The sequence below is a fragment of the Schizophyllum commune genome, assembly GCF_000143185.2.
Source record: "Schizophyllum commune H4-8 unplaced genomic scaffold SCHCOscaffold_12, whole genome shotgun sequence".
Classification (NCBI taxonomy): Eukaryota; Fungi; Basidiomycota; class Agaricomycetes; order Agaricales; family Schizophyllaceae; genus Schizophyllum; species Schizophyllum commune.
The window spans coordinates 123-26,032 of record NW_026089549.1 but is presented as its reverse complement, the minus strand read 5'-3'; the positions used below and the strand labels follow the sequence as shown (position 1 = coordinate 26,032).

At 55.2% G+C, this 25,910-nt stretch overlaps 8 protein-coding genes across 8 annotated transcripts; 1 reads left to right on the top strand and 7 right to left on the bottom strand.

Moving 5' to 3' along the window:
- Positions 1-1,662: 1,662 nt before the first annotated feature.
- SCHCODRAFT_02602576 (uncharacterized protein) lies at positions 1,663-3,523 on the bottom strand (the record flags this gene model as incomplete). The annotated part of the gene is made up of 8 exons (XM_003027363.1): positions 1,663-1,755; positions 1,802-1,948; positions 1,997-2,174; positions 2,228-2,428; positions 2,478-2,724; positions 2,777-3,303; positions 3,412-3,443; positions 3,521-3,523. 8 exons carry the CDS (start codon positions 3,521-3,523, stop codon positions 1,663-1,665), a joined length of 1,428 nt encoding a protein of 475 aa, XP_003027409.1.
- A 420-nt stretch (positions 3,524-3,943) lies between these two features.
- SCHCODRAFT_02516539 (uncharacterized protein) lies at positions 3,944-4,225 on the bottom strand (the record flags this gene model as incomplete). The annotated part of the gene is made up of 1 exon (XM_050343355.1): positions 3,944-4,225. The coding sequence occupies one exon, from the start codon at positions 4,223-4,225 to the stop codon at positions 3,944-3,946; it is 282 nt and encodes a 93-aa protein (XP_050197781.1).
- Positions 4,226-4,589: 364 nt separating this feature from the next.
- SCHCODRAFT_01175257 (uncharacterized protein) lies at positions 4,590-6,274 on the bottom strand (the record flags this gene model as incomplete). Its single annotated transcript, XM_050341177.1, has 2 exons — positions 4,590-4,630; positions 5,119-6,274. 2 exons carry the CDS (start codon positions 6,272-6,274, stop codon positions 4,590-4,592), a joined length of 1,197 nt encoding a protein of 398 aa, XP_050197780.1.
- Positions 6,275-9,778: 3,504 nt separating this feature from the next.
- Positions 9,779-10,425, bottom strand: SCHCODRAFT_01175256 (uncharacterized protein; the record flags this gene model as incomplete). The annotated part of the gene is made up of 2 exons (XM_003027361.2): positions 9,779-10,345; positions 10,393-10,425. The coding sequence occupies 2 exons, from the start codon at positions 10,423-10,425 to the stop codon at positions 9,779-9,781; spliced, it is 600 nt and encodes a 199-aa protein (XP_003027407.1).
- Positions 10,426-11,731: 1,306 nt separating this feature from the next.
- Positions 11,732-12,820, bottom strand: SCHCODRAFT_02671999 (uncharacterized protein; the record flags this gene model as incomplete). Its single annotated transcript, XM_003027360.2, has 1 exon — positions 11,732-12,820. One exon carries the CDS (start codon positions 12,818-12,820, stop codon positions 11,732-11,734), a length of 1,089 nt encoding a protein of 362 aa, XP_003027406.1.
- A 1,941-nt stretch (positions 12,821-14,761) lies between these two features.
- Positions 14,762-19,558, bottom strand: SCHCODRAFT_01175254 (uncharacterized protein; the record flags this gene model as incomplete). Its single annotated transcript, XM_003027359.1, has 12 exons — positions 14,762-15,172; positions 15,227-15,763; positions 15,849-15,908; positions 16,184-16,237; positions 16,260-16,910; positions 17,200-17,742; positions 17,827-18,203; positions 18,254-18,362; positions 18,501-18,716; positions 18,770-18,844; positions 18,895-19,005; positions 19,052-19,558. The coding sequence occupies 12 exons, from the start codon at positions 19,556-19,558 to the stop codon at positions 14,762-14,764; spliced, it is 3,651 nt and encodes a 1,216-aa protein (XP_003027405.1).
- Positions 19,559-20,410: 852 nt separating this feature from the next.
- Positions 20,411-20,965, bottom strand: SCHCODRAFT_01105489 (uncharacterized protein; the record flags this gene model as incomplete). Its single annotated transcript, XM_003027358.2, has 2 exons — positions 20,411-20,816; positions 20,865-20,965. The coding sequence occupies 2 exons, from the start codon at positions 20,963-20,965 to the stop codon at positions 20,411-20,413; spliced, it is 507 nt and encodes a 168-aa protein (XP_003027404.1).
- Positions 20,966-23,917: 2,952 nt separating this feature from the next.
- SCHCODRAFT_02468698 (uncharacterized protein) lies at positions 23,918-25,546 on the top strand (the record flags this gene model as incomplete). The annotated part of the gene is made up of 1 exon (XM_050342676.1): positions 23,918-25,546. A coding segment is annotated over one exon (1,629 nt), but the record flags the coding sequence as incomplete, so codon positions are not given.
- Positions 25,547-25,910: the final 364 nt, after the last annotated feature.

The window sequence follows — 25,910 nt, the reverse complement described above, 5'->3', positions numbered from 1 at the left end:
TTGCAAAAGATCCCGATAACTGTCCGCGAGCCTATTGCAAAAGTGACGAATGTGTTATCAGCACTGCCACAGGCCCCGGCCAGGTCGCCGGGCAGCCTCCGGCTCACACCCGATGTGGTAGGCGACCCCCCGGCCTCACCGGTCGGGCTTTTCCGTCGCACGCGACGCGCGCCTCCCGCCGCCGCCAAAATTGATGCGCACGCTGTTGATGCGCCGCCACCCGCGCTATGGTGGCTGTGCCGTGAACAGGGTCACATTGCAACGCGCGCCATCGCTGCTCCCTCATTTCTCGTGTGTATTAGCAACAAAAAAGAGATAAATTATATAGCCAATAGAATATCTACACGTGATAAGGGTATGGACAGAGTGTATACAAAGTGGAGGGGAGGGGAGTACGTGAGATTGCCAGCCCTTGCGTGGGACGTAGGTGCGATGCTGTCCCATCGTGCAATCGCGCAGCGCATCTTGGGGGCATGCAGGGCGGTCCCCGACTTCTCCCGAGTTCGCACGAAGGAGATGTAGAGGAATACGGAAGATCGGAAGGGAGGAAGGAAGGACCGCGACGCGCGCTCATCATTGCCGTGCGCGCGGCGTGAAGGGATCGGCGAGATAGCTGAGGAGCCACGTTCCTCGTGCTCGCATTGAGCACAGTAAGGATTGGCGCGGGGAAGGGGAGGAGGGATTTGCTAGGCGGTGGAGTGCGGCTATGCTGGTGCGCACATCCTCCTCGGCATTGCCAAAGGGAGGGGTGCCCGCTGGCAGCAGGATAGCGCGAGGGGCTGAGGGGGGTGGGGGCTTGTTGTTGCTTCTTAGAGCGACGTGAGAGGAGGGGACGAAAGGAGCGGGGGAGATGGTGGTGGTCGAGGTGAGAGGGAAAGGGCGCTGTGCAGCCGATCGTAGCTCACACGCGCAATTGCGATAGCGCGAATGCGCCACCACTGCAAGCCATACTCGTTGTCAGCACATATCTGAATACGGTGCACGTTTGCGCACCGTTACCCCAGACTTTCCGGCAACCCAGGCGATCCTCGCGTCGGATTCAAGCCAAAGTATGGGGTCTTGGCATGCGCGCATCACAGCTGTTGTCGACGTGTCCGGGGCGAGGGGCGTGGGAGGCAGACAAGGAGAGCTCATATAAGCGAGAAAGAAGGCATGGTTTGAGCAGCGAGAACATCCAGCCGCACGGCCAGGGCGGTGGCGGGAGTCGTGTAGTTCGGGTCTGCAAAATTGTGTCTCGGGACCGTCGGGCTTCCGGTCCGGACGTCCGAGAGTCGTCGTTGGCGTTGAAAACGGCCTCGGAAACATGCGCTAAGGCTCGGACGCATAAGAACAGGGCGCATATGACAAGGGACTAGTAAGTGGCCCCAGGGCATGTACGAGACCTGCAAGTTAAGAACATGCGAGAGCATTTGCAGTGAAGTCATGATCTGAGTAAGGAAACCTTCGAACACGTCAAGATTCGAACACGCACGGAAGATGCCGATAATGGCACATGACAAGCCCCATCAGGGCAAATGTCCTAGTCACGCGTATGTAGCGTCCGTAGCGAATGTATTCGAAGTGGTACGAGCGGTACGACAGCAAGCAGTGTATACAGCGGAAACGAAATACGAGGCCAGTTGTCATTACGCCATTGGGTATCCATCGAGACAGAGGCGACGGCTACAGCTGCACGCGCGCCTTCTTGCGAGGAGGACTCTCGTCTTCTTCGGCAAAGTCGGACGTGTGAACTTCGTCGGAAGGACCGTTGTGAACCTGGGAAAGAGGTAAGGACAATAAGATCCCAGAAGAATCATCCTACCCTCTGAGAGACCGGTTGTAAGCGCGCTCTCAGCGCGGGGTTGTGTAGCATAGGGTTGAAGTTCATGCTGAGGAAGATTATGTCGTCGTCCTCCTTCGCGGCGACGACGGATGTCGTTGCGATCGCGGGCGCCGCGGGTAGCGAGGGCTATGCAGCAGTCAGTTATGGGTTAGGGAGCAATACCCTGCGACGTACGTTGTCGATCTCCCCATCGAAGATGTCCAAGATGTTGCGGACGACAGTCTGTCGAGCGCCCCTAGTGCGCACCCACTCGGCGAAGAAACGAGTATCGGTGGCCGAGGGTGGCTGGCTGTGGAAGAGAGTGAAGTGCGCACTCTTGAGAACCATGGAGAGAACTTCGGCGTCGGTGCGGCTATCCATGACATGAGCGGAAAGGAACTGGACAGCGAGCAATTCAACACGCACCCTTCAGAGCCCCGAGCCATCGTAAGGTCGGTGAAAGCCTTGAGGAGCTTGCAGTCGCCGAAGACGCGGCTCTGAGACCAAGATCTCGGGCCAACGAAGAGCAGGCGTTCGATCTCGGGCATGATCATGAAACCACCTGTGCGATAAATCCATTTGAACTGCCAAGAGTTGAACAGCACGGAGTCTGCGAAAGTCCCCGCTCTGAGAAGAGCGTCAGCGGAAGAGGCCGTGAAATAGGTGGGAAGCTCACGTATCGTCGAGATCGATGATCCAGGTACTCTTGTCACCGACGTAGCGCGTCAGCGTGCACATTTCCCGGCCCATGCGCTCCCATTGCTTCAAAGTCACCGTCTTTGCGAGCGCGAAGCCCCGATCGATATACTTATCGAGGGTTCCGACGCTCAAGTCGATGAATCGTATACCGGTCTTCTTGAGGAAAGTATTGACAGGGTAGAGGGAGTAAGCGGACCGATGGGAAATAATGTTCATGACGATCGCTGTGCAACGTTGAGCGCGTGCACAAGGAAGGTCAAGAAGAGCCAGACTCACTAGAGTGAAAATCGAGAACAGTGTCGATGGCAGAATGTACCCCAACCATGACTTGGATGACGGCGTCGCCGCGGACGAATGAGAAGGCGTCGAGGACAGCGCGCTGGTTGTATATAGCTTCGTCGCGGGTTGCCAACTGATTGATGGCGCGCCGGAGGGCGTCGTCGAGATTTTTGTCCTGCGCTTTGCGGGCCTTGTAGGTGTACCCCAGGTCGATGACGAAAGCGAAGAGCGTGTGAGCGTGGTGACCTTCGGTGTACAAGTCGAGGTCAGCGTCGCCAACAACGGTCCTGGCGAAGTAATGCATGGCGACAGAGCCGGAGATGAGCGTACCAGTCTGGCGCATGACGTGTCGGAAGGGAAGGACATCCTGCTCGCGCATGAACTTGGCAAGGGAGTGGGCAAGTCGGAAGGCCCTGCTGCTATAGTCGCTGACGGCGCGCCGGTTGTTCCTGTCGACCATCGACCAGTTGATGAGGTCCTGCTGTTCGAAGCAGCTGCAGAGCGGATCGTCGCAGGTGGGTGGACTGTGGAAGGTGTAAGTTCAACGGACGAAGACGAAGGAGAGGTACGTGCAGCGGCCTGTACTTCATGGGCGGCATGGTCGTCAAGAGCAAGAGCGATTCGGGACGCACCGGAGCACGGGAGACGGCTGAACCTTATTTACCTTGATAGGAGAAATGTCCGCACCATCTGTCCGCAAAGCCGAACATCAAATTTCCGCGTCGAGGGTACACCACATACCATATGGGCGCGCAACGTGTGACGCTTGCTGTCATCGATTCACGCATGATTCTGATCGTCTGCGAGGTTAGGGGAGTGACTGGGCAAAGTAAGGAGGTGCCTGGAGATGAAGGAGGGCAGAATCGAGTGCGAGGCGAGCTGTTATCAGAGGATGACGTTCTAGCAGAACACCACTGCATATCCAGTCCATCTCGGCAAGTAATACAAGTCTGGCAGCGTAGCGAGCACAGGCGGTGAGTCGAAGCCAAGCGCGCGGAAGCAGATAGTAGTGATGCAATGACAAGGGTGTTCTGGGCCATTTGTCCGTTTTAGGACACACGCCACAAAGCACGAGGAGTGGACGCCACAAAATAATTCGCGTTGAAGAGCGACTTCCCACTGCTATCTACATAAAGCACCTCTGGACATCCCCCCTCACCCCCCTCATCCCACCTCACCGGACGTCTGCTGTGATCTCTCGTATATGACCAAGACTGCGGGCTTTATTTCGCCACCACGCGTCCGCCATGTTCCAAGTTCTTCAGGGTTGACTCTCGCCAACTCGGCTTCCTTCTCGCATACGTCGCCGTTCACCATTCCGTCGTGTTTGAACAACGTACCTGAACTATCCACAACTCGACACGTGAAGTGATTCTCCCCAGCGTATACGATACCGCGAAGGACCATGGTCACGCCGTTGAAGTCGACGGTATGTGAGATGATCATCTCGGACGTTGACCTGTCTAGACAGAGAATCTCTGGGATTGTTCTTACGTTTACCTCGCCTGCTGTGGCGCAGCCGCATGATGCACAGTTCAGGCGCCGAGCCCTACCCTTCAGGACTTCCGACAACCAGTCCGCGGTTGTGAACCTGTGTGGACGCCTACCGTTTAGCAGGTTCCGCATGTAAAGCGGTTGGCATTGATGTAAGGCCGTTCTATTCGCATTCCTCGTTTGTCCGCATCTCAAACAGCGCATGGTCCGTGTAGCGATGATATGCTCACCAAGCGTCGCCAGGGCCAGGCGATACACGGATGCGGGGCGACTGCCGTAGGGGAAGCTTTCCGGGTCATGCGCGTGCAGCTTTGATCTAACGATATCCCTTGTAGCGGACCATGGAGTCGTCGGATGCTGGAGGAAGTGGGCCCATCGCTCAGTAAGTTCTTTGGCAAAAGGGCTCAGCCTGCAAAAATAAGGCGACCATCTGACCGGGTTACCGATCCATATAGCATGTAGAATGGTGAACAGGGAGTCGTATGGGCAGCTCCAGTCATCGGAGTTCCAAACGTACCCACGAGGAGCCGGCCGAGTTTCTATGCGCAACTCGTCTGTTCGGCGGTGTTTGAAAGGTCGGTCATGTTCATGTGAAGGCCCATCGTTATCCTCCTCACGCTCCCGGCGCTTAGTCCGCTTGGGCCGGCGTGCGTCAGGACCTTTCTCGTTCTCATCTTCTTTCTCGGCGTACTGCCACGTCTGACGCCCGAAGGGCTCGTCTATATCTTCCCATTCATTTGGTGAGTGCCAGCGAAGTGCGTGGTGCAGATGCGGTAGCTCATAGTCATCCCCTTTCCAGTCGAGGAAAGATCGTATCAGCCGGTTCCTGGTATTTCCCGACACACAGGCCGGTAGCTGCTTCAAGTATCGCAGGCGGGTAATGTCGTTGAGTAGCTCAAGGTTTCTGAATTCTCGCTTTAGCTGATCATCGAGTCCTCTCGTTATGACAGGCTCGTTGATTGAAGACACGATGGCAGTTCCTGCGGCCGATGAACTGCGGGAAAGAGCAGTGTAATACGATTGGTGAGATCGCGAATTTGATAGGTTGACGACATTGACAGGCCTTGTCTTTCCTTGGGACGCATAGTCCGTCATCGAGAAGTTGAGTAAGACAGGGATTTGACGACGCTCAATCGTGACTACTTGATCATTTGGCAGTTGGCAACGCAATCGCGGCTCCTTGTGAGGAGTCAATGGTACGACGTTCTCTTCTAATCCCTCAATATTTACCGTCTTCGGTGGGTTGACGAGCTTGACATATAGTACGTCGAGAATCCGCTGCTTATCTTCCCCTCGAGACATTGACCAGTCGTATACAATCGCCTCCTGACCTCTTGTAATGCACAGCTCTGTGGCGATATTCGAGCGTATCATGACAGGCATACCCTTACACAGATCGAGGCGGCCAGCGACGTGTCCGGTGAAGCAAGGTAACGAAGACCAAAGCACGCTTTGCATAGGCTCGCTTAATCCAGATCCTCCCTGAACGGTCGCCTTCCTCCGCCTTTTCTTATCCTTCTTCTTAGCGGGCACAGTATCCTCGGATGCTCGCGTGTCGCACGAGTAGAACGAGGTGAGTTCTTGGCCAGTATCCTCGGCGAATCTTTTGGCTCCTAGCTCGTTGAAAGCATCTTTCTCAGAATTCCAAGCAGTTATTATGGATACATCCCTGAACTTGGGGTCGCTGAGACTAGGCGCGAAAGGATTGCTGCCGACTACACGACTGCGCAAGAAAGTGATATCTTCCAAGGTGCACGCTGCGTATCTCATATTTGCCAAGGCACGTGCCATGGCGCGATCCTCAGGCGTCGCCGACCTCATCCTCATATTCTCCGACAGGATAACGACCGTCGTCACTTGATGCCACATCGCTTTGCCGATTATATTCATCTGTACAGCGAGAGACATGCGCTTTCTCTCCACGTCTGTCTGTACTTTTCTGTCGTACAAGCGAGGGCCGTGGACGGGGGGCAATTGAGCAAAATCCCCCGCAAATATCATATTCATGCCGCCGAAGGGAAGTTCATGCCTCCCTAGTGCCTTAGCAAGGTGAGCGCTTATCTTGTACATCTCGCCGCAATTCAGCATTGATATCTCGTCGATGAAGATGTACTCAACGCCACTCAGTCGGTCGAACATGTTTCTGACTTTGCTGCTATCCATGCCTTTGTCGTTGCCCCAGCCCATGCCAAGTACCGAGTGGTAAGTGGAACCGTTCAGAAGCGCAGCAGCTGTGCCCGTCGGTGCTAATATGATGAATCTGTGCTCCTCCCCTCTGCGCTTGAAGAATTCGACGAGAGCGCGAATGACTGTCGATTTGCCGGTGCCGCCCATTCCTCCGAGGAACATACGTAGGGGTTCAGATTGGACACCACCTGCATGGTTTGCGATTAAGGTGAATGCTCGCAGCTGATCAGTGTTCAAGTTGAACTGACGCGACACGTCTTCTATCAGGCTCTTGAGGTCCGGCTTGTCCTCGGCGTAGTCCTTGGTAAAGTACGACGCAGGTAGTTCGACTACACCAGACACGTGAGTACTCTCGCCATTGGCGCTGGTACAGTTTGCGGCAGAGATCTTCGACGGGCCCTAACCCTCTGATCCTGGTTTTTGCAACAGAATGAGGTTTGAATCAGATTGAATCTGTTGATTAGGGTTAGGATTAGGGCTAGAACTGAGGCCGTTATGCGCCTAGTTTGGTTAGAGCATGGTCCGGAGCCTGCAGAACTAGGGCCGTTATGCGCCTAGTTTGGTTAGAGCATGGTCCGGAGCCTGCAGAACTAGGGCCGTTATGCGCCTAGTTTGGTTAGAGCATGGTCCGAAGCCTGCAAAACTAGGGCCGTTATGCACCTAGGTACGGGAGCGCACTTGTCCGACCACCTAAACTAGGTGCGTTACGCACCTAGGCAGGCGCCGGCACACACGCGCCACGCCAACCTAGTGCCGTTATGCCTCTAGTGAGGCCGAAGCGTTGTCCGCCTCGGCCGAGGTTTTGTCCACTAACCCTCTGCCACCTGTAGGCTCCCGATCCTACAAGGTTAGGGAACCTGCGCCCCCACCCCCTCGTAAGGGGCACCGTTCGAACCGGAATCGTCCCGCGCGCACGATGGTACAGGTTTGCCGCAGGCTATCGCGCTGTGGCGGCCACCACGACACGTTCCACAGAATTTAGGGATTCGCCGAGCGCTGATGCGCCATCAAATTCCCATGAGTGATCGGGAGGTTGTACCGTAGAGACTCCGGAGTTTCCCCGCTTCCGGCCGTGCGCGCTGGGCGACGGTGGGGGGCGCCTGAGGTGCCCCCAGCGTCCCGGAGGTTGCAGAAAGGGCTGGGGGAGGTGGGGGGAGGGCCCGAGGGTTGATCCCGAGGATCTCCGCCAACACGGGAGCTGCCGACGGAGGGACCGGTCTGACGCGGTCTGACGCGGTCTGACGTTGCTGTAGACGACCGCCTGCTTCGGTAGAATGTAGAATAGGCAAACGGCAGGCTCTATGAGGTCCTCTGGCACTGTCTATGCTATGAGTCTGCATTCTACCAGCGATAGAGGCGAGCTCGACGTCGGCCATGATCTCCATCACGTGATCCATCCCGCTGGCCGGGCAGTCACCCGTCCTGAGCTGCCGTGTCTACCTACCACCTTCCCCGTGCCTCTTCTGATGTTCTCAAGCATGAATTCACCCCCACCAAAACTGCTAGGCTCTTGATTACTGTCGGATGTCATAATGCAGTGGCTTCCCAATTTGGCCGGTCTGATGCGGTCTGATGCGGTCTGACGCGGTCTGACGTTGCTGTAGACGACCGCCTGCTTCGGTAGAATGTAGAATAGGCAAACGGCAGGCTCTATGAGGTCGTCCAACACTGCCCATGCTATGAGTCTGCATTCTACCAGTGATAGAGGCGAGCTCGACGTCGGCCATGATCTCCATCACGTGATCCATCCCGCTGGCCGGGCAGTCACCCTTCCTGAGCTGCCGTGTCTACCTACCACCTTCCCCGTGCCTCTTCTGATGTCCTCAAGCATGAATTCACCTAACCTTCTGCCCGATTCCAAGCGCGCGCCTGGATCAATCCCATCAATTTTCTCCGATCAGGCTGAAACCGGTGCCATTCGACGCGGAGACATCGATAACCTGGGAGCGCCCATGTTTGTTAGGGTTAGAAAGCCCGGGAAGGTAGAGATATTGGACGAGGAAGTGCCAGGCGTCTCACCGGAATCCGATCAGGCGTTTGCAAATTCCCATCAGACGTCAGCGGTTTCCGGCCACACGTTACCGCCTCCCATCAGACGCTTCGGCAAATGCCGGGCTCCTTCACCATCTCACCCTCCACTCTATTCTAGGATGTTTTGGGCAGGTATGCAGAGCCAAAGTGTTGTTAGAGTTAGGAATACCACATTGCATGTCGTGTGCAGCGCAATAGCGGCGAAAAAATGAGTTTTGGCCCGGTCGCACACGGTCGCACAGTGGTCGCACACCGGTCGCACACATCCTGGGAAGCGTTTTGTGATCCCATCAGTAGTTTCCTGTCACACGCGTGTGATTCCCATCAGACGCTTGCTATTCCCGTCACACGCTTCCGTTCCGGGCAGACGCTCGCTGCTATTCCGGGCAGACGCTTGCTGATCCCATCAATATTTCTCGGGTGGCGGCTGGTGTCAGACATAGGATGCTGGGTGACATTTTTCTCAGTACGGGGGCCTTGTGTTATAGGATTTATGTGCTCTTAGGACTCGTCTTTAGTTGTGACATGGTCCACCATTCGGCCGGGGAGCGTACCACCCAGCCTCACGCGGTCGCACACCGGTCGCACACCGGTCGCACACCGGTCGCACACCGGTCGCACACTGGTCGCACACTTCCTGGGAAGCGTTTTGTGATCCCATCAGTAGTTTCCCACACTTCCCGTCACACGCTTGTGATTCCCATCAGACGCTTGCTGATCCCGTCACGCGCTTGCGTTACACCTGCCTTTCCGGGCAGACGCTTGCTGCTATTCCTGGCGGACACTTGCTCAATATTTTTTGGGCAGCGCCTGGCGTCCGACATAGGATGCTGCGCGAGATTTTCCTCAGTGCAGGGCCTTGCATTATACTATTGAGGTGCTCTTAGGACTCGTCTTTAGTTGCAACATGGTCCACCAATCCACCAGGCAAGGCTCCGCCCAACCTCGCGCGGTCGCACACCGGTCGCACACTGGTCGCACACCGGTCGCACACTTCCTGGGAAGTGTTTTGTGATCCCATCAGTAGTTTCCCACACTTCCCGTCACACGCTTGCTGATCCAGTCACACACCTCCGTCACACTTGCCTTTCCCGGCAGACGCTTGCTGCTATTCCGGGCAGACACTTCGTGATCCCATCAATATTTTCTGGGAGGTGCTCGCTGTCAGCCTCAGAGTTGTCCATGTTTGCTGGTTGTCTGTTTGGAGGGCTTGGTTGACTTGTAGGCATGGTTGGCAGCATGTAATAGGGTCCCTCCTCCTTTCTTTGTCGGACATCAGTCCCGCAGCTACATATACTTTCTGCGTACAAAGTTCATCACTGCCATGACGCTTGTTGGCTCCCCCGTCGCATCCTGGTCCGCGATCCACTCCGCAAACTCGCGCACAGTGTCCCAACTGTGTTTACGCGCTGCAGGACAGGCAGAGGACTCGACTAGGTCACGATATGCCTCTGGCTTCAGCTGTAGGTCCGAGAATATACCCCACGCCATCATCAGGCCGACACGCCTGTACGGGTGCAGCTCCAGTGGTGGGTTGTTGTGAAGCATATTAGGGCCTGCCGGAGCAATGTGGCAGACCCAGCAGACCCCATGGCCGCGTGCATACTTGATGTTGGCCCGGAAGGCATGGAACTCCTGTCGGGCATCCTCCGTTGATAGGTTAGGGCACGTCTGCCAGTCGTGAGCCATATCTGGTGAGGTGCCTCTCCCCCCTTGAGCCAAGGTGCGAACAAGACACAACCCGCAGTGCCCATCGCTGACTTGCAGGAATGCCATGTAGTGGTCGGCGGAATCTAGCGTGGACAGGACAGGACGGTCCGTAAGCGCCAGCCCTCCTTCGACACTGCCATTATCCTACAAAACTGTCAGACACCCGTCGTCTCTGTGCTCTGAAGACGCACGCTCATCACAGAATCGCCAATGTCCTCTAGCATTTTAGCTTCGATGGGGCTGGTGGTGGTTGCACTCTTCAAGCTGGCTGATTTATGCCAATACGGTACCCCAAAGAACACACCCCTGTGCACGTGCAGCCGTCTGGACTTTGGCCGTGCTGGCCACGTGGTAGGAGAAGAGGTATTGTCACACGGTCGCTGGTCCAGCGTGACTGTGAGCACTTCAAGTCACAGACAGCTGGCTCAGGTCTGGTCTCCGCCTATAAATGTCAGGAAGCCTAAACATATCGGCCATCTGTGTACTTTATGAGAACGTGCTGTATCGCTTGTCCGCTTCCTTATCTTGCATGTACCAAACTGCCACTCCACAGGATATCCCAGTTCAGACCCATGAGGTATAGGACTGACATCCTCTGAGGTATCACCTTTTGTTGCCACACAATCAACCATTCCCCGAGGCAAAGTTTCGCCCCACCGCGTTAGGTCGCAAGCGGTCGCACACCGGTCGCACACCGGTCGCACACCGGTCGCACACCTCCTGGGAAGCGTTTTGTGATCCCATCAGTAGTTTCCCACACTTCCCGTCACACGCTTGTGATTCCCATCAGACGCTTGCTGATCCTGTCACACACTTCCGTCACACCTTCCTTTCCCGGCAGACGCTTCCTGCTATTCCGGGCAGACGCTTCGTGATCCCATCAACATTTTCTGGCAGGTGCTCGCCGTCGGACTTAGGGTTGTTGATGTTTGCTGGATTGTATGTTTGGAGGGCTTGGTTAAGTTCTAGGCATGGTTTCCAGTGGATAAGAGGGTCGCTCGCTCGTTCCTCTCCACGCTTCGTAGGACACTACTGCTGTGCCTCCATTCTGCCCACCTGCTCTAGCCTGGATGTAAAGTCACAACGCGCCAACACCACAGCCCAGACGTGAGTCCATATATACTGAGTCCCAAACAACGGTCTGTTAGCACTCCAGTCAGACATATGTCGACACGCAGCGCTCTCACCCCAGGTGTGACGTGACTGTGGGACGCGTCCCGGACGCGTCCACCGGTCACATGGAAGCGTGACATGTGAGCAGCGGACACACGTCCACTGTCACGTGATGTGCGCAACGTGAGGCACATTATGGGCGACCCTGGGGGCCCGCTGACGCTCTCTTGACATCGTGGAGGCATGGCGTAGGGCTGGGGGTGCCGGGGGAGGGGGTGGGGGCGAGCCTGGCAGTTGGTCCTAGCGACCTCCGCCATTGTTCAAGCTGTTGAGTGAGGGATCGCTCCGCCGCGGTTTCATGTTATCTTCTGTACATTTTGGCCAGCAATCATATCCAGATTGATACAAGAACAATACTTAGTCACGAGATAGATAATACCTATCCAGCACTCCCTCTCCCATCACAGTGTACGTACACATGTGGTCCTCGAGAGTATCATCAATGTCTGTAATGATGTGCAGGTCTGCTCGATCCCTCGTGCGTAAGAACCTCTCGAGACAGTCCGTGGTGTCGTAGCCATCATTAACGCCGGCAGCAAGCGTCAGGCTTCTGAGACGTGGCATTCTCGTACCGTGGCGGGTTTGCGACAGCACGGTCAGAATGTCCAGGCAGCTCGGCACGTGCTCCTCATACTCCGGGTATACAAGCGCCAGGGCCTCGACACTGGAAGCCGCTTCTAGGATGCTGATGACCAGCTCCATGGAGGTGGACCGGTCCTCGTGGTGGACGTTCGTCAGCTGTAGCTCTCGCAGCGTGCTCCCGACAATCATCCCATCCTCGAAGGCGGCGCTCAGCAGCTCCAGACCCCTGTCCTCCTCCTGCCACTCGTTGACCCACAGAGTCATCAGGCTCTCCATGCGCAAGACCTGCAGCAGAGAGCATGCCGCGCTATGGACGCACAGCTTGCGAAGCCTTGGCATCGCGATGGGTTCCCGTTCGCCAAAGGTCCTGTTGGTCGTGATCTCCATCGCCTCCAGCGTCGCGCTGCATCGTTGTAGGGCGCCGTACAAGCAGCCGCTATGCAGCCCCGCCTTTCCCGCAACTTTCACCACCAACGACGTCAGAACGGCTGACACCGGAAGTGAGATGCGCAAGGGAGCGATTGGTGTGTTCCTTTCCTCTCCACCGCTGGCCCGTGCGGTCCAGAGGCGCAGTCTAAGCTCACGCACAGCGGGTCCGCACGCGAGAAAATCCAAGTTGGAGTCGTGCACAATGTTCCTCCCTTCCAAATCCAACTGTCGCAGTGCTGGGAATGACAGTGGTGGTGTGCCATCAGGGTCGGCGAGTTCGGTTAGGGAGGTCTCCCGCCACTCTTTTCCCACCACCCGCATAGAAGCCCACCGATCTGCCATGTCGTTTAGATACGGCCACAGCAGGTGCAGGTGCTCTTGCTGCCAGATCAGGTGCAGTTTCACGTTGCGCGAGTATCTCTTGTGTACTTCCATCTGGGACTGCAGGCGGCGGGCGGCTCTACCTGGCTCTCCACACACACTAAGGCACGTGTCGATGTAGGCCCACAGGAAAGCGTCCACCCCTAAGAGATTATTCCACGCTACGCACACCCTTCGCAGAGGCGCCAGACGCACGCCTACATCATAAACGTGGTCTTTTGCCACCATCTCCTTGCAGATCAGCGCAAGCACGTCACCTGGGATGTTTGCGGCAATGCCTGTCAACAGTAAATTCCTATCCATTGTGATCCACGCAAGCGCTCACTGTTGGCAGCCATTGTGGTGATGGTTGGAGACAAGGCGGTTAAGCAGTCCAAGTCACATGCACTGCTTGTGACAGATCAGTCACCTTGCCATTCGCCGCAGGTATTTCCCACCAGGGGATCGCCACGGTGGGCATATGGCCGGAGTAACTGCGTGCGCTGGGACCTTCGCCACAAGGGACTCAGTATGTGGATTTCGCGGTGGGTCAGTCCACAGCTATTGTGTCCTGCATGAGGAAGCTGTTGGTCCTTATGCCTCACAGCAGGCACCCCAGGCGAGCAAACAAGTAGAAGCCAAAGTATTGTTAGAGTTAGGAATACCACGTTTCATGTTGTGTGCAGCGCAATAGTCGCGAACGAAGTCAGTTTTGGCCTGGTCGCACACCGGTCGCACACCGGTCGCACACTGGTCGCACACCGGTCGCACACTGGTCGCACACTGGTCGCACACTTCCTGGGAAGCGTTTTGTGATCCCATCAGTAGTTTCCCACACTTCCCGTCATACGCTTGCTGATCCTAACTATCTGGTTTGCATACGCAAGGTTTTTCCAGTACGCAATGTAAAGAAGGGTATGGTTAGAAAGTACTCGATGAGACGAGTCTGGCGGTACCCATTTTGCGCTGTGTATCGCAGGATTTGGTTAGATACGGGGGGATCTTTGCGGGATCGGGACGCGTGGCGTACGTCGCGTCAAAACTTGCAAATACGCAGTGTATATGGGGTACCAATAGAGAGCTAGGGTCTCTGCGAGCATGACGGTGAAGGTTTGGGGGCGATCGGAGGTCATACAGGCGAGATAGAGAGGGTGCAATGTGGGATGAGAACAAGCCACCTGCGAGATGGATGGGCAATTTTCTGGCCTGTACAGCAGTGTATCTGTTCAAAAGTGGTATATATGTGGTCGGGGGACAGAGAGGAGTCTGGCGATATGCTACTTGCACTGCGTACATGAGGTTTTGGCTATGCTGTGGTGCTAGCCCTCACAGGCAACCCACAGGGGAGGACACCATGATACACCCCTGTACGCAATGTGAAAACTGGTATGGCTGGAAAGCACTCGGTGAGACGATTCTGGCGATACCACTTTTGCATGGTGTATTGCAGGACTTGGTTAGATACAGGGGATCTTTGCGGGATCGGTACGCGTGGCGTACGTCGCGTCAAAACTTGCAAATACGCCGTGTATATGGGGTACCAATAGAGAGCTAGGGTCTCTGTGAGCATGACGGTGAAGGTTTGGGGGCGATTGCAGGCTGTACTGCCAAGGTACAGACAGTCTGATATGAGATGAGAGTGTTTGAGTACATGATGATATACCCCTCTACGCAAGGTAGAAATTAGTATGATGGGAAAGTACTCAATGAGACGATCCTGGCAGTACCAGATTTGCATGGCGTCTTAAGGTACTTGGATAGATATAGTCAGAGCGTAGCCCGATCAGCATGGGGTTTCTGTAACCCAGCAAAATGACACCTCAATACTGCAGTACATACACCAACAATCACATACCAAGCCACCCAACATAAACAGTACACTAAAGTTCCTTTGAGGTATGAAGCAAAGAAAATCCTGGAAAATGGGAATTAATTATGGCCACCCGGGCGATAATTAATTCCCAGGAAAAGTATACCTACAGCCCCACAAATGTCCCAAACATATCAGAATACATCCTATGTCGAGTCCTCCGTCTCAGGACTCATGCGCTCGTCATCGTCGTTCACCATTACAGCCTTGCGAGGAGCACGCCGGCGAGGACGCTTGGTCTGGCGGATGACGTCTCTCATCTCCTCCTCCTCCTCCTCCTCCTCTTCCTCCTCCTTCTCCTCGCTATCCTCATCGACGTCCATCTCATCGTCCGTACTCTCCTCGGCCTTCTTGCCTTTGCCTTTGGCTCGCTTCCGGGGTGGCGCCTTGCGCTTCTTTCCTGCACGGACACCTTTAGCTGCCTCCCGAAGCGCCTGATCCACCTTTGCAAAGTCCGCAGCCGTGGGCTCCTGAAGCTCCAGCTTGTGCTCCTTGGTGAAGCTCTCGACCGTCCAGCTCGTTCCGCTCTCAAAGTCGAGGATAGACTGGAGTTGTGCCTACAAGTTCCTTTGAGCACTTTGTAGTCGTGTATAAAGTAGACAAATACTGACCTTGTACGCATCTATAACATCCTTCACCTTATACCAGTTTGGCTGCTTCTGGTATTTCTCCGTCTCCTTGTCCCACTGGCTACAAGTGAGCGGTGCATTCTTGCTGATGAACACCGCTCGCATGTGGCGGTTGGTCTCCTTCCACAACTCCTTCAGGCTCTTGTACACCTTGTTGTCGATGGCTTCCCTGTCTTCATCTACCACATCACCGCCTTCTTCCCATGTCCACGGATCAGCAAACAACTGAGCAGCATGCTGTACCTGTTGCTGGACCGTTTTAATTGCCTCCTGAGTTGTGGACTGCTCAGGCTGCTGTTCCGGTTGCGCGGTACGTGGCTCGTCATGCTGGGTGTCTAGCTGATCGTCTGGCTGCGAGGGAGGCTGGTCCTCCTGCTGCGAGGGAGGCTGATCCTCCTGCTGCTTGGAGACGTCGTCATCCAGCTGGGCAGGTGGCTCGTCGTCGGCCTGTGTAGGCGGCTGCTCCTCCTGCCGCTCCTCTGGCTGCCCTGCCAGCTGTTCGTCCAGCTCCATCGGCGACTGGTTGTTACGTTCATCAGGAGCTGCTTTATCAACATCGTCAGTCACAGGCAGCCCAATAGACATGGAGGCATAGACGACGAACCATTGGGCTGGGCATCCTCTCCACGCAAAGGATCACCATCTTCACCTGCTGCTGGCGGGTCTGCTAAATTTTTATCAGTTGTAGTTTTCAAGCTGAACTGACTTCAAACCTACCTTGACCTCCTAGTTCAGGCCCTTGGACAGTTGAGTCAGCATGTGAGGGTGCAGGTACAGATTGAGACCGAGAAGATGGAAGTGATGGCAGCGATGGTGACCGAGATGGCGTTTGCCCATGTGGTGAAGCCGGAGTAGTAGAACGTGGAGGCGAAGGTGGTGCTGCTGTAGAAGCGCGTTGCGGTGAAGGCTCCCGGGGTGTGTGCGGAGACGGATCTCTACGCTGTTCGCCCACGGGAGAGCGGCTTCTCCGGGGTGGGTGGGCTGGCTCTTTGTCTGGAGAAAGTGGGAGAGGTACGTTGTTCTTCCTAAACCAGATCAGATGCCAGAACTGGAAGTCGCCACCCAGAACATCGTCGCTAGAAAGACACTTGATGATGAACGTATGGAGGTTCACAAGTGCAGGATGGGCCTCGAAGAGCGTACGGGCAGACATCGCAACCTCTTTCCCAGTTTGCGGCGGAGCAACAAGAAGATGATAGACCGAATATGTGCAGGCCAGCGAGACATTGCCGATGTGACCATTGCGGGCACTAGGGACCCCCAACTTGTTGAGTGGGTCCGACAGTGACCGGTTCAACACATGAGAAGTGATGAACTTGGCCTGGTCAAGTACCTCCAGAGGTAGGTCGTCACCCTCCTTGTACTCGGTGTGCGATTTCTTTGCCTTTCGCAAAACCTCCTTGCCAAGAGCAAAGACGGTTTTGATGTCTGCCAGTATGCTTTCAGCTGGCGTGACCTCCATGTCGATCGTGATGTCCTGCTTGTGACGATGCTGAGTGTTGATAATATGGTCAGTCCAGGCCTCAATAAAGCCAGCCGTGCAGAGATGGATAGATGAAAGATCTGGTGGCATGACCATATTCTTCTTCACCAGAGATGCTGAAATACGGCTCAGCATTGCGTTAGCCGAGAGACTCTTGTAGTTGCGCAGGATATATTCGTAAATCTGAAGACGAAAAAGTTAGAACTGCCAATGTAGAGCAATTAAAATCCATGCCTGGGCGACCACTCGATCAGCAATATCTGAATTGCCATTCATGGGTCGTTCGAGCCGCTTGCTGATTGTGCACAGCCACTGGTGCAACGACGTCATGGGCGAGTATTTCTGCACGTCAATATTCTTCTTGTGCACTTTCTGGATGGCATAGAGGAGCCCAAGATCGGGAACAAAGAGGCTGACCATCTAGGCAAGACAATGAGTAATAGGCACAACTGAGATTCTGCTCAGCGCTTACCCAAAGTATGAGGTCGTCCAGCTTCGGCAAACGGGAGACCAGAGCTCCAAATATCGATGGACTGAACAGAGGCACCCGAGCCTGCCACGATAAGGGCGAAAGCGCATTCTCCTTCCGAGCAACTGCCCTTCTTACAAAGGACAGTCGGTCGTGCACCTGATTGGCTTTGATCCCAATTACGGTGTATTGGGGATCATGCTCAAGTGCCGGTTGGAGCTCTGCCAGGATGTGATCGTAATACCTGTCCATATCTGCGGCCACTTTGGCGGTCGTGGCTGTATAGCCAGTCCACGACAAGAGGCTGAGCTTGTGCGATCCTTGCACGAGATACTCTTTCAGGCAGAGTGCTGCAGCCTTCTCCGACAGCGCGACCATGTGGCCAAAGACGAACTGCTCCGCTGGGGTAAGACTGTGCTCTTGGACGTCCGACCACCGTATGAGGGCAGAAGCAAGATCAAAGAACACGGGTGAGAAGTTCTGTTGACCGTGCCTTCGGGCCTCCTCTAGCTCTGTACTCCAAGTGGTGATGATGACGACCAGAAGCTTAGTCAGCTTCAGTTGATCCTTGGCGAGCTACCCCATCAAGCTGCTCAGCAGTAAACTTGGCAAAATATCAGGGAAGCTTACCTCGTAGCCACTGCTAGCAAATGATAAGAGCCGCCCAGGATTGCAGACCATCGCCCGCGCCTCCTTCGAGTTTCTGATCAGAGGGATAGTACCAAGCTCGCAAAACGCAGTAATGACATGCAGCTGGGTGTTGATGAGATCCTTGATATGAGAAACGTAGTTGCCAACATCAACTGCATTGACGACTTTGAGCAACGCAGTTTTACGTGCAGCCTGCGCTTCGGCGTCGGTGTGGACAGTGGACCTGGCCTGCACGAGTTCGTCGGCTACAAAGAGAAGCAGGTTGAGCAGGGTGTGCTCCGGCGTATCCGGAACTGGGGTGACTTTGTTATTGTTGCCAAGACTGTGGCGGACCTCAGGCATCGTCTGGAGCACATCTATATGAAAGAAAGTCAGTATTACATAATAAATTTAGGAGTTGACAGACCATCATCATATACCGCCGCATACACCTGGCCAAGCTTCTTGTAGAGGCTGCTATGCTCATCTGGTAGGTCCTCCGTGATGAGTTCACCAAACGTGAGGCTTGGCCGAGTCTGAGTAAGCTCGAGAAAGGCCAACCAGAGAGACTGCCGGCGTGTGTTTCCCTGGTATATATAGGGAGTCTCCCGCACAGCACGGTTGTACCGGATGGGCTGGAGGGCTGCTTTCGCATCCGTTGTGAGTGTACTGACATCAACGGAGGCCCTCTTCGCAACGATGATAAATGGCGTCTCTTTCTCCATCGTATTGAAGAGGCCGGCTTTTGCCAGCAGCTTCATCTTCTCGAGAGATAAAGCAGGGGGATCGCGATTGCCTGGCTTTCGCTTGTAGATGTCGTCAAAGATATTGGCGATACCAAAGCCGATGAGGGCCTTCGACGCCTTGTCCTCAGTATCTGCCTTCAAGATCTAGCAGATTTTCTGTTAGCCAATTACATATGTATGGATAGAATTCCAGCTACCTTATCAATCTGCGCCGCAGGGTCTTCAGGTTCTTCTACGTTCTCCATGGCTTGCTCGAACGTTACGGCCTCAATCTAATTTTTATCTTAATCATCTAGTCTGAAGGAAATATGTTCTGACTCACCGGTGTCTCTTCTCGATCTTTATTTTGCTTTTCCACGCTTTTCGCTACCTTTGGTGCACGCGATGGCGCGGACGATCGCTTCGCCTGCTTCTGCCTGACAATCTCGGCATACTACTAGCGATGAGAATCAATGGCTACTTTAAAGAACAATACTGACCGTCGGAAGCTCAATCACGATCCGGTTCTTGATCTGCTGTCCTTGAGCAGCTGCAGTTTGACCAGGCTGAGCACCATCCCCAACTTCGCCCACCTGACTGCCCTCGCCGGCCTGACTGGGTGCAGCAGACGAACTACTCTGAGGATTTGCACTAGAGGCACTGGTCGCGCCAGCCATTGGACTATCGCTCTCGACAGGACGGGAGGCACTGCCTAGGTCGCTTTCGAGAGCAGAACCACCCTTGCCAGGCAGACCAGTTTCCGTAGTGGGATTGATCGCACCACTCGGATTAGCTGCATCGCCCAGACCACCTTTGTTGGCAGGATCACCAGCACTCGTCTGACCACCCTGACGGCTGGGATCAGGCTGGCGGCTTGGGCCCGGACTGACGCCAGGCTTAGCAGTCTGCGGAACATCCTCGTCCATAGCGGACGGCGATTGAGATCGCAAAGGATTGTCCGGAGTGGTCGACATAGGCTCATCGACCCCGGGCAGGTCCTGCAACATGGATAGCGATAGCTATCATGTCATTAGTGGAGGCTCACTAAGGCATTCTGCTGCTGACATACCCTTTCCTCCTCTGGAACATCAGGAGAGCTGCTTCGGAAAGCAGGATTATTGAAATCCTATGGGTCAAGTCAGTAAAGTGACCGCCACTGGATATTATTGTGCTTGCTTGATCAGGGTTGTAGCCGTTGTCCATCTGTGTTATTAACAGTCAGCACACAGGCCACACTGCAATTTTTTCACGATTTTTCCCACCTTTTTTGGAGCAGAACTCGAAATTCTTCGGAAATTCAAGGGAAATTCGCGAATTTATTATGCTCGACCTGCCCAAAATTAATTCCGATTTTTGGGCCGATTTTCGCGCTTAATTCTCACGGGTGTCTCGCTTCGTAATCAAGATTACGCTGGGGAAGGGAGAAAGGAGGCGGCAAGCCCGTCTTATATAGGTGCTGCACACGTCACAAACTATATAGTCAGCCACTACTCGTGACTATTACCACCTATGGTAAGTGCACGATCCGAGCCGATGAGGCGCGATCGACCCATACATAGTAAATACAAGGGCCGTCGCCCGATAAAATGAGGTGGCCGGCGTGAAAACACGTGTCGACCCCGTGCAGTATCGGTGAGGGCAGACGCGATCGACGGCGATCGGCTGCCACGATGGCGTCGGCACGAGTAACCCCCTCGCTCTCGGTATGTACACGATGAGCAAGGGGTGTGGGATCGGTGGGATATGCACGGGGGTGCGGGATGCGCGTCGAGCGCAGAGAGCGATCGGCTCAATGCACTCGCGCCACGCATCCGAGGCCTCCGGCAGGCAGAAGGGTCGTGATTGGAGGTGGGAGGGGGTTAGGGGAGTGGCGCGCGTGTCGGCACAGCGCGCGACGCGAGGCGAGCGCAGTCGAGAGGGCGGCGCGTCGTCCATTCGGCGGCTTGTAATCCCATGTCGCGGGAGAACTGGTGAGGGGGGAGGAGGGCGGTCGAGACGCCGCCGCAGGATTGCGCCGATTGCGACCTTCGTGTGTAGAGGGCTGGCGGCTTGGCTGACACGCTGCGAATGAGGAGGTCGCGAGGGGGGAGAGCGACCGCGCAGGTGATTTTTGCGACGCGTGCGCATTTCGGGAATGGGGGTGATGGATAGAAGGGCGCCGGGGCATTGGAGGGTTTGTTGGGGAGAGGCGGGCGGGCCAAGTGGCGGGACTGCGTGACGTGGACAGCCAGCGCGCACGCGATGGTGAGTTGCAGGTTGAAAGACCTGCGGTGGTTGGTTAGTACAAGAAGGGAGGTGGGGTTGACCACGCACCTCGCCCTGCCCGTCCCCTCGCGCGCGCTGGCGAGCGCGATAGCCGCGTCGTTGCGGGCGAAAATTTTCGCGCCGCCGATCGATCGCCGATATCTGCCCATCGACGGGCTTTACGAGCGCGGGAGGTGTCGGCGAGTGCTGAGGCGGATGGTTAGTAGAAGAAGGGAGGTGGGGTTGACCACGCACCTCGCCCTGCCCGTCCCCTCGCGCGCGCTAGCGAGCGCGATCGCCGCGTCACTGCGGGCGAAAATTTTCGCGCCGCCGATCGATCGGCGATATCTGCCCGCCGGGGGGCTTCACGAGCGCGGACGGTGTCGACGAGTGTTGCTAGAGGGTGGCGGGCGCTATCGCGCTGGTCGGCGACGATGGGGGAAGGAGACGGAGGCGGCGCGGTGCGACGCGTCACTACAGGAGTTCGGCCACGTGACGTGACGCGTCCTTTTCTCCTCCGACCACGATCACGAACAAGAACACGGCGCCGACGACGCCCCTCCTGTATCCCGCCACTCTGCGTGAACTGGAGGATGGGAAGGAAGAGAAAAGGGAGCGAAGGGGGGCTCATCGCGTCCCCCAAGGTGCGTCATCAAGGCTTCGCGTCGTGATCGGCGCTCACACTCAGCAGGCCACGCTCGCGCGATGAAGCAAAACACCGCGCGCACGCGAGGCCTTTGCCGCGCGTGCGTGCTGTCCCCTCCCTCTCTCCCCCTCTCCTCGCGGTCCGTGCGCGCGCGCTGATCGACCCCGTGCCACGAGAACCGACCGCTCGCGCTGCCTCGACCGCCCCCCGCATGTCGCGTGGATCGCCCGTGAACACGCGTCGCGTCGTCCAGCGACCGGCGTTAGCCCCCCATTCGAGCTGTCTCTCAGCAGTCGGCGGCGAGCCAGAGCGACGCGCGAAGTCGATCGGCGCCCGTCTCTCCCCGCCACGCGCGCGCAGGGGGCGCGATGGCCACCTCCCCTGCCAGTAGCATCGCTCACGCAACATCGCCGGCATCGAGCAGAAGGGCTACGGGGCTGTCAGGTGCGTGTACTACACGCGACGTTGTAATAAGTCACTGACCCATTCCCCCCAAACGTGTTCGACGCGCGCCGCCAGAATCGCACACCGCCAGGAAAACGAAGGGGGGCCAGCCGCTGCCACCTCCGCCGCAGTGAGACACGGATGGCCCACCTAGTTTTGCTGGCGGATGCGCGCACCTGGCGACGAGCGTGGGACACGAGCCGGGGGCGTTCGAATAGATCGCGCCGCTCCCGTGATCGCCCCACGCCCTGTGCACACCTTGCACCACCTCCTCTACCCCCTTGCCCCTCGACCCCCGGCTCCATACGCGCCGCCCCCGCCCAACGCCACCGAGGCAGCGTGCAAATGTACAACATCCGCCATAACACGTCAAAACCCAGCTCATCCTGCACCCCTGCATCCCTCCACCTACGCGAGCTGTGCGTTTCGAAATGCATGTTGAGGATCCTCATACGCAGCGAGGCCCACTGAAGCGCGGTGGTTGATAGTGCATTTGGTATGCCAAGTGCACTCGACTACGACGCTGAGTGCAGTCTGATCGGAGGCATGGGTAGATAGACGAGTAGAAGGGACAACTGACAGATGCACCGAATGCATAAGGTAGTCACTTGCCGCCTTAGAGGGACGGTTGACTTGACCTTGCTTGCTCCTCTTCACCTTGGTCCTCTTTATTGCACTTCCAGATAGACTGCAGGACAAGCAAAGAGAGCTCTGAATAGCTAGAATAGAGATAAAACAGAAATTGATCACAGAATTGATAAGAGATCGCACACTGATAGCTTAGTCAGAATTTCAAATTCCTCGCCCTATATAAGAAGCCAGTGCACAATGGCAAATTTTCCCACCCTCTGCGTCTAAAAACAGGAACCAATCAGAAAAAGGCAAGAAAAAGGAATTTATTATGCTCTGAAGGTCCATAATTAATTGAGCATTATTCCAGCTTCAACAAACAATGCCCAACTCAGTCAGCATGAGTGATGGATCAGATTCACAGAGTGAACAAGTAAGCTGCATTCAGATGACCAGTCTGATAGATACTCACATCGCGCTCAGATGCCCTATCCCGATGACTTTGGAGACTATGGAGATGATGAAACCACAGTCAGTTAAACATTTTCAGTAGTATTATGAGGCTAGGCTCTGACTTAATGTGCAGAATCAACTCTCTCAAGTACAGCAAGATGAGACGGGTGCTCTTATTACGACACCTATCATGAAAGAGTTCAAGATCGTTTACAACCGCCAGGACGAGGTCCTGATATGTCGCCACTGCAATTATGTAGTCGACTTCATCGGCCTGGTGGGCCACCTTAACCGTTCACATGATATCACTGTGGGCGATAAGGGTGGCACTATTCCTGACTTAACTAATGTTCTCAACCGTCTTGGCGTTCCGGCACGCTCCGCATCTTTTGCTTCTGATCCCGTAGCGCGTGCTCCGATCATGGGCTTGCCAGTGTCCAAACCGGACAAGTTTGGATGCACAGAGTGCGGGTATACCGACTCAAACAAAGCCCGTGTTACGGATCACTGCAAGAAAGCCAGACATGGTGGCGTTGTCCGTGGGTTCCGAACGCAGCAACCACGACATAGAGAACCTGCCATCCGAGTTCAACCGCCACAGCCCAAAGGCCCAGCTCTGGTTACGCAGATAATGCAATACCATGAGCGGCAGCAGATGGAGGATACGCTGCAGGCCGCAGATGACCCACGTCTTGTCAACAATCTGCTTGCACACACCAAGTGGGATAAGATGTTGGAGGGCAAGGACCGGTTGCAGGTGATTGAGCAGGCTCAGTTTCCCACTGAGGATGATGGCCCCTTCAAACGCCTAGTCACAGGCTGCCTAGCATACTTCCGTGACGATGCGTCCAAGCTTGAGCTAACTGACGAGCTTGGGCTCCGGCATCTTAACACGTTTGAGCCTTCAGAGCGTGGGTAAGTGCTGAGTTTTATATACTTGCTTATGGGCAAATTAATTATGCCCATATGCCCTATAATTAATTGATTTTTTTGACTCATATATTGCAGGGGACTGAACCATACACCTATGCGGCGACATCAAGATGGTGACAGCACACTGCAGAAGTATGTGCGCCCTGCAATCCGCCTTGTGGCTGCAATGCTCCGTTACCAGCACGTTGTAATGCCCACATCACCGGACCTGCAGGATGCGCTTGCTGAGCTAGAACATCATCTCGAAACATCTAGCACTCCATCTTTGCCAATCTTCCACCGCGTCTTCTCCCATCTCTGGCTCTGCGAGTGGCCCCGCCAAGTCAACCAAGCATACACTTCTGATCCTACGATGATGTACATCGCTATGGCTGCATTGAACAGAGACGGCTCGTTCATGCAGGCCAAGGATCTTACAGAAGTGCTTGCACAGTTTACTTATGACATCCAGCTTGTTGTCCTTCGCCAACTCCACTACGATATCCGGGACCACTCGCAGACTGTCCACTTACAGCTAAGGGCTCTTCAACCACTACTCAAGTATGTGCACGAGGATGAAGTGACAACGTTCGGGAGTATACGGGCTATGCAGCACTATGCGAGCTCATTGGCCTTTGCTTGGCGTGGCATGCCCTCTGTGATGTGGAAGGATCCTGGTAAATACGAAGAAATGGTGTTCGAGGGCAAGCCGCTTCCACTACAAAAGCTGCGCGAGCTATGCCACTTCCTTCAAGCAAGCGCCATTGAGATCTTCGAGGAGTTGTCTGCGAAGGGGCCGACAGACGTTCCGTATGATCAATTGGAGGACAACCTGAAGAATCTGACTACTGGCTATACGGTAGTAGATTACAGGCGGTCTGAGATTATGCGCGAACGTTTTGCGGCATTCTCCAATCACTTGCTTAGCAGCAACAGATGGAACCTTCAGCGCAACCTCGATGGTCGTGAACAGTTTCATACAAGAAACTGTGACCAATGGCTGGCTAGGCTTGCAGAGTTGGAGGAAAGGCTGCTTGTTCTCACGCTGCTTGCAAGTGGTGCACCACCTCGTGGCACGGAGGCTACTGCATTGCTGCTTCGGAATACCCCATACCGCCAGCGTAACCTCTATCTTCTTGGACGGCAGCTTGCGTTTGTGCGGATGTATAACAAGACAACGCACGCGCACGAGCAGGATAAGGTCATTCCTAATGGCTTTGATGCAGTCACTAAAGACATTGCTGCTCGTACCTGGTTCTTTCTTCGCCCACATGCCGAGTGCTTTGCTCAGGAGGTCTTTGGAGAAGAGGGAAAGGAGATCGCTCAGCTCTACCGCACTATGATGTTTATGGACTATGGGAAAATGTTCTCCAGCCACGCTCTGACCCGTAAAATGTCCGGCCTCACAACTGAAGTCCTGGGATGGCCGTTGACTATACGGAAGTGGAGGCAAATCTATCCCGCAATACGCCGTAAACATTCTAGCACCTCTCTGAGCAGGCTAGATGGGGATAATGTTGACGATGTCGAGGAGCGCATCGAGGAGGACGATCCTATCGACACCCGGCAGGCTGGCCATTCTATGGCAATCGCAAAACGTCTATATGGCATCACTGCTGATGTGGTCACAGGCCTAGATCCCGACTCCATCGCTATCTATCTTGCCAACAGTGATGAAGTCCAACATCTCCTACGGCTTGTGCCAGGCTCCCATGCACTGCCATACTACGAGGCAACCGCAGATCAGTACGATGCTGTAGTGGGCGTCCCTCGTGGTCAACATCGTCAACCTCAGAGAGCAGCCACGTCTGCCCAGCCAACAGTTGGTGACCAGAGCAGTAATGATGTGCTTACTGTTGGAGCAGCCACTGCCTTGTTTGATAGCCTCTGGTCCAAACTCAGCGACCGTCTTGACAGAATGGAGGCTACGGAGATACGCTTGCAAGCCCAAATCAATGACTTGCACACTCAACTAGCAGCTGGTGTAGCTCCTCATACGCCAACAAGAAGTGGTCCACCTACGCCACAGTATTCACCAGGTATGGAAGTACTATACGCTTAGGGTTAGGGTTAGGGTTAGGGTTAGGGTT